This window comes from Bison bison, unplaced genomic scaffold (genome assembly GCF_000754665.1).
Source record: "Bison bison bison isolate TAMUID 2011002044 unplaced genomic scaffold, Bison_UMD1.0 scf7180017864370, whole genome shotgun sequence".
Classification (NCBI taxonomy): Eukaryota; Metazoa; Chordata; class Mammalia; order Artiodactyla; family Bovidae; genus Bison; species Bison bison.
The window spans coordinates 10,089,418-10,096,399 of NW_011494942.1; the positions used below are offsets into that span (position 1 = coordinate 10,089,418).

General features: G+C 40.3%; 1 protein-coding gene across 1 annotated transcript in view; it reads left to right on the forward strand.

Annotated features, from left to right (window-relative positions):
- Positions 1–6,982, forward strand: part of LRMP (lymphoid-restricted membrane protein) — a 92,916-nt gene that overhangs the window by 66,691 nt on the left and 19,243 nt on the right. The window contains exons 26-27 of the mRNA XM_010856044.1: positions 962–1,032; positions 4,114–4,171. Coding sequence (XP_010854346.1) covers positions 962–1,032; positions 4,114–4,171 — 129 coding nt within the window. The remainder of the gene's footprint in view (positions 1–961; positions 1,033–4,113; positions 4,172–6,982) is intronic.

Below are 6,982 nucleotides of genomic sequence, written 5' to 3' on the forward strand. Positions count from 1 at the left end.
TCCTCCTCCAATGCATGAAAGTGAAAAGTGAAAGGGAAGTCGCTCAGTCGTGTCCGACTCTTAGCGACCCCATGGTCTGCAGCCTACCAGGCTCCTTCGTCCATGGGATTTTCCAGGGAAGAGTACTGGAGTGGGGTGCCATTGCCTTCTCCATTATCAAGTACATTACAGTACAAATAAATACAGGGAAATTACAAAAAGGAATGGCATAAATTAAAAGTGCATCTCTTTATCTTAGTTTGATGACATTTTGCTTAGAAAGATACTATGTTTTGGAAGGATATCATACTTCGTCATCAGCCCTATGTATTGCATATAATTTTTTAAAACATGTTTGTCAAGCTATTAAAAAAAGCTAGCTACCCTGGTAAGGGAAGAGCCAGCTTAGCTGGCTCAGTGGTAGAGAATCTACCTGCCAGCACAGGAGATGTAGGTTCAGTCCCCGGATCAGGAAGATTCCCCTGGAGAAGGAAACGGCAATTCACTCCGGCAGACTGGCGGGCTACAGACCATGGAGGAGCAAACTAGTTGGGCAGGATTTAATGACTAAGCAACAACAACTAAGTAATTGTTTATCCTTCTTTCATTCTGTTTCTATAATTATACTAGTAGTGTGTTTGATTAAAAAAGCAGCATCAGCCTTAAAAAGTAGTTTAAAAACCCTATTATTTGAAGGCCATACAAGTATTTGTATGGCACAAGCATTTGTATTCACACTTTTAATTTATGCCATTCCTTTTTGTAATTTCCCTGTATCTATGTGAACTGTAATGTACTTGATAATGATTTATACAAATATTCATTTGTTAAGAAATTTTGCATGGCTGGCTTCTTTGGGAACACATATTAAACCCTTTGCCACGTAGGTGTCTGCCCACATTGCCACCCTCAGTATTTCTTCCTCTTTTCCTTGTAACCCTCCTAGCCCCACAGTGTTTGGTGTGTTTCCTCCTTCTTACAGGCGGAAGTCCAGCTCCTGAAAACATTGAACTGCAAGGCTCTGTGAGTGGAGAAAAAAGCATGTTGATTCAGGTAATATATACGTGTTAACAATAAAAGTAATGATACATTACAATGGTAGAACTGGCCCTTTGAGTTTGCAAAATACTCTTAAAAGCATTATTTCAATTTATCCTTTCAAAATATTATGAGGTTCATAGAATTTAGTTATAGCAATATTTTATAGATGAAGAAGTTGAGGCCAGAGCATCCAGGGTCACACAGTAGAGTCAGAGGTAGGACCTCCTGACTCCACACTGGTTTTTCTTTCATTCATTCTTGCATTTGTTCACTCATTTATCCATTAAAGGTCTACTGGAAACAAGCTAAATATCTATCTCTAAAGTCCTCTTACATAAATGAATGCATTAATAAATAAGGCTAAATAAAAGTGATACCTATCTTAAAGATATTCTGTAATTAAGGGAAGAAACATACAATTACTCAGTAATTAGACTGCAGTTAAACTAACATTGTTTTAGTTCGGCCTATTTGATTATAAGAAACAGAGACTCATGTAACTATTAATAACCCAGGTTGAGAGAAGGTTGTGACATGTATACATTTGAAGTAATGAGATAAAAATTTTATGCTAAAGGGAGTAGAGTAATTGGATATGTGGTTTGGAATAATTCTTTGTAATATAAATTATACCTAAAGTGTAGTGTTAGCTAGCAGACATGCCCAAAATAGATGCCTCTTATTAAAAAATGGACAGAGGAAAATTCAAATCCTCTAGTCCTTCATAGTCGGAGAAGGCAATGGCACTCCACTCCAGTACTCTTGCCTGGAAAATCCCATGGCCGGAGCAGCCTGGTAGGCCACAGTCCATGGGGTCGCTAAGAGTCGGACACGACTGAGCGACTTCACTGTCACTTTTCACTTTCATACATTGGAGAAGGAAATGGCAACCCACTCCAGTGTTCTTGCCTGGAGAATCCCAGGGACAGGGGAGCCTGGTAGGCTGCTGTCTATGGAGTCGCACAGTCAGATGTGACTGAAGCAACTTAGCAGCAGCAGCAGCAGCAGTCTTTCACAGTAGTCTTTCAAGAAAACATTTTTTTTTCTCATTTCAAAAAGAAAAAGAAAAAACTTAAATAATGGATTAGAAAATGTAGTAATGGAAGTAGGGGACTGGTTAGAATGCTATTGGAATAATTCGGGCAAGATATGAAGATAGTATGAATTTAGTGATAATGAAAAAAATGAGACTTATTTGAGAGATATTTATGGAATAACATTCACAGTACATAGTGACTGATAATTAGGGGCCTGGGAAAAGGTACATACTCAGGTTTACAGCTTAACCTATAGAATGAGTAGAACAACATGAGAGAGGGAAAGAGTAAGAAGAATTTGTGGGGTAAATTTAATTAATTTGAGATAAGTTTCAGGTTGATATGTGATATCATCAACAGCCTGTAAGGAGATTTTATAGATAAGCTATATACCCATATTCGTAAACTCATCAATGGGACTTTGGGGACAGAGATATATTTGTGAGTTATCAGCAAAAAACCAAGCATGTGGATGAGATTTCCCAAGAAAGGAGGGCAGGCAGAGAGAGAGAACAGAGGATAATGGACTCTTGATTCCAGTGTCAAATAAGAGGAGGCCAGTGGCAAAGGAGACGGAGAAGGAGCTATTGTAGTGATTGGTGGACATAAGGAAAGGGAAGCCAAGGGCTGAAAAACCTTCAAGAAGGGGATTCTAGATCATTTTAGATGCTACAGTGAGCTTAAGTAAGATACCGACTGAAAAGTATTCATTGGGGTTGGCAGTAGGGAGGTCACTGATAACTGGGGAGGGCACGTTCCTAGGAGTGTTGGGTGCAGGGGCAGAGTAGTTCACAGATCACAATGGGAGATGAAGAACTGGAACAACTCTTCAACAGTGTCCAACAGCTGCCAACTCTTCCCAGAAGAAGCATAGCCAGGAAGCACAGAAGAAGAGGAAAATGACATCACTGGAAGACATCATAGGATTAAGAGAGGATTAAAAAAAATTAATTGATACAAATGATCTAGTGTTTTACTTGCATTATTGCATTTGTTATATTTTATCAAAATCTTAGTTTCAGTTGTCCAAAAATGATGTGATGTGGTATCCAGGGCCCTACGAAGGAAATCTGTCTTGGCCAAAATAAGGAAATATGGAAAAATTTTGAGAATGTTGAATAATAATTATCCGAAAATAATTGTAACCTATAGCTTCTCCTTTAGATTTCCCCAGGCAGTGGAGTACAACTGCTATTGTGGTGATTCTTGTTGTATAGATGCCTTTGTGGGACAGTTGGTCAGTGACCTTAGAGTATATTCAGATGCAGTAAAAGCCAAACAGCACAGTATTTTTTTTTGAAGTATAATTGCTTTACAATGTTCTGTTAGTTTCTGCTGTACAATGAAGTGAATCAGCTGTATACATACATAGATCCCTTGCCTCGTAGACCCCTCTCCCACTCCTTCCCCATCCCACCTCCTAGGTCATCACAGAGCACTGGGTTAAGCTCCCTGTGTTATACAGCAGATTCCTTCCACTGGCTAGTTTACACATGGTACTGTATATATGTCAGTCCTAATCTCCCAAGTCGTCCCACTCTCGCCTTCTACCCCTGTATCCACATGTCCATTCCCTACATCTGAGTCTCATTTTAGCAGTTATTTTGTCAAAATTTCCCCAACAACCCATTTGGAATGCTGAGTGTGAAAGTCCTAGATTACCGCCCCCTTTTCATTCTTTCAGTCCTGCCTCTCCCTCAAGCTCCAACTTGTTCTTTGCCTGCAGAGACATTCCATGCTTCTCAAGCCATATGTCTCTCTCCTCCCTTTGCAAAGCATATATTTGTATCTCATTTGGCAGGCACTTAATCCTAGTCTTCTTTGTGGTAATTGGTATCACATTTGCAGCTTTTCAGGTATTTCTGTTTTTTTTTTATGCCTCAACTAGACTGGAAACCCCCCTGGAGCCAGTCCTCTTTTCTTAATCCCTAACACAGTTCATGGCATACTTTGTTTTTGAACAGGGTAGGGCAGGAGAGGACAGGAAGTCAAGAAATGATTGCATATGAAGGATTTCCACTCTATGTACAGCAATAAAATCTCCTTATGTTTTTAGGAAGCCAAAAAGGATCCAGAAACAATAGATGAGCACAGGAGAGAATGTGCTGCAGGAGGTAAGGAATGTTCTCTTCCAACTCCCCACATTAACTTTTATTCCCTGCTGGTAGGTTTTAAGGGAGAGATCTTTCACAGTAAAGATACGGCAAGCCAACTCTTTGTGACCCCATGGACTTGAGCCTACGAGGCTCCTCTGTCCATGGGATTCTTCAGACAAGAATACTGGAGTGGGTTGCCATTTTCTTCTCCAGGGGATCTTCCTGACCCAGGGACTGAACCTGAGTCTCCTGCATTGCAGGCAGATTCTTTACCATCTGAGCCACCTAGGAAGCCCCCTATAACTCTGCATCTGTAGATAAGACCAGCCAAATAGAACTAACTTTGATTCAATTTGTATCATTTTCAGAATGCCATATTTACATTGCATTGCCTGTTAAGCCTAAAGGTCTGGTAATAACTAGTGCCCTATTGTGAACTAAAAGCTGTGCCAGTGTTGGGACTTCCCTGATGATCAGTGGCCAAAACTCCACACTCCCAGTGCAGGGGGCCTGGGTTCAATTCCTGGTCAGGGAACTAGATCCCACATGGCACAGCTAAGAGTTTACATGCCTCAACTAAACATACTGCATGCCTTAAGGAAGGCCGAAGATCCTGTGTGCCACCACTAATACCCCAGTAGCCAAATAAATAATGTTTAAAAAAAATGCCACTGTTAGTAGTGAACTCTCAGCAGCTCTAATCTAAGATCGTTTTTTACTGTCCCATCTAAAAGCAAATAAGCCAGTATTTAAAGAATGAGTGTTAATTTGCTTCTCTCCCCGTCTTCCTATTAGGATGGAATAGTGGACAGAGTTCTGCCTTTGGAAATCAAACACTATGCTCAGTCACTCTTACTTGCTGTGACTTCAGAAAGTTGTTTAACCTGAGTCTTAATTTCCTCATTTGCAAAGTGGAAATGATGAGTAAAAAACAATGTGTTAGTGGTTTAGTTGGTAAGTTGTGTCCGACTCTTGCGACCCCATGGACTGTAGCCCACCAGGCTCCTCTGTCCATGGGATTCTCCAGGCAAGAATACTGGGGTGGTTTGCCATTTCCCTGGTAGCTCAGCTGGTAAAGAACCTGCCTGCAATGCAGGAGACCCCTGTTTGATTCCTGGGTCAGGAAGATCCTCTTTAGAAGAGATAGGCTACCCACTCCAGTATTCTTGGGCTTCCCTGGTGGCTCAGCTGGTAAAGAATCTGCCTGCAATGCGGCAGAGCTGGGTTCAGTCCCTGGGTTGAGAAGTTACCCTGGAAAAGGGAATAACTACCCACTCCAGTATTCTGGCCTGGAGAATTCCATGGACAAGTATAGTCCATGGGGTCACAAAGAGTCGCACATGACTGAGCGACTTTCACTTTCACTTTCAAAAATCAATGTGCCCTTTATGAATAGACTGTGCTAAGTACTAGGCAAAATTCTTTATGTGCATAGTTCCATTTAGTTCTCCCCAATGCCTGTTTGAAATAGGTAAGCTGTGATTCAGTTTCATAGCCTATAAACTGTAGGTAAGAAGGGAACCTACCACAGAAGGCTGGATGTGAGGACTGAGTAAATGATATAAAAAGCACTTAGAAAAGTGCCTGATGAAAGTTCTCATAAAAACTACTATAGAAAAATAGAAAAATCATCCTTATTTTGTGGATGGTTTGATGAAGTTGTGCCAAAAAAACAAAAAACCACCAGGCCATCCAACATCGAAAGATTACTGCTAATTGTAAAAAACCCAGACATCTCAAGTTAATGAATTTAGCACTTTTCTGTGCATGGGAAGATACAAGAGTCTGAACTTATTACAATCATTCCTTTGATATTCACCTTAACTGTCTAGGGCCTATGTCCTGCTTTTCTCCATCTTAAATCCCTGATGGCTTGATGACAACAACATCTTTTGTTTACTGAAAGGACAGGTGACATTCTTTGTCCACAAAAGCTAGGATTTAAACTAGGTTTTTTCAACTCTAAATCTAACTCTCTTAATAACTAATATTGTGTTCTTTGCAAAATAGTGAAGAGTATCATTAATACGTGTTAAGAGTCTTGTTCTGGGACTGGCCTATAATAAACCTGTGGGAAATGATTGGGATATCATATTTATACTGGCCACCTAATGCGAACAACTGACTCATTGGAAAAGACCTGATGCTGGGAAAGATTGAAGGAAAGAGGAGAAAGGGATGATAGAGGATGAGATGGTTAGATAACATCATTGACTCAGTGGACATGAGTTTGAGCAAACTCAAGGAGAGAGTGAAGAATAGGGAAGCCTGGAGTGCTGCAGTCCATGGGGTTGCAACAAGTCAGACATGACTTAGCCAGTGAACAACAACAACAACAACAATCATGTTTATTCTTGCTGTTACTGTTACTGTTATTATTATTATTATATTATTAATATTATTACTACTAGAATCATTACTCTTCATGTTGTTGCTGTTTTTAAACCCTTGATCTGTAGGAGGACCAGGGTACCAGAGGAAGGTATGCATTTAACCATGGAATTAAATTAAGTAAACATTCAAATACAGGAAGAACAAACTGGGCTGTCCCATGATTCTGAGACATCTTCAGGTTTCAAACACTATTCATATGCTGAAATGTGAGCCAACAATTTTAACATCATCATAATCCCCAAAGCATAACGTAGCACAACATTATCTTATATTAATATTTAAGCAGATGTATTATTAGCTGAGGGACATCCCAGGTGGGTCAGTGGTAAAGGATCTTCCTGCCAATGCAGGAGACAAAGAATCAATCCCTGGGTTGGCAAGATCCCCTGGGGGAGGGCATGTCAACCCACTCCAGTGTTCTTGTCTGGAGAATAG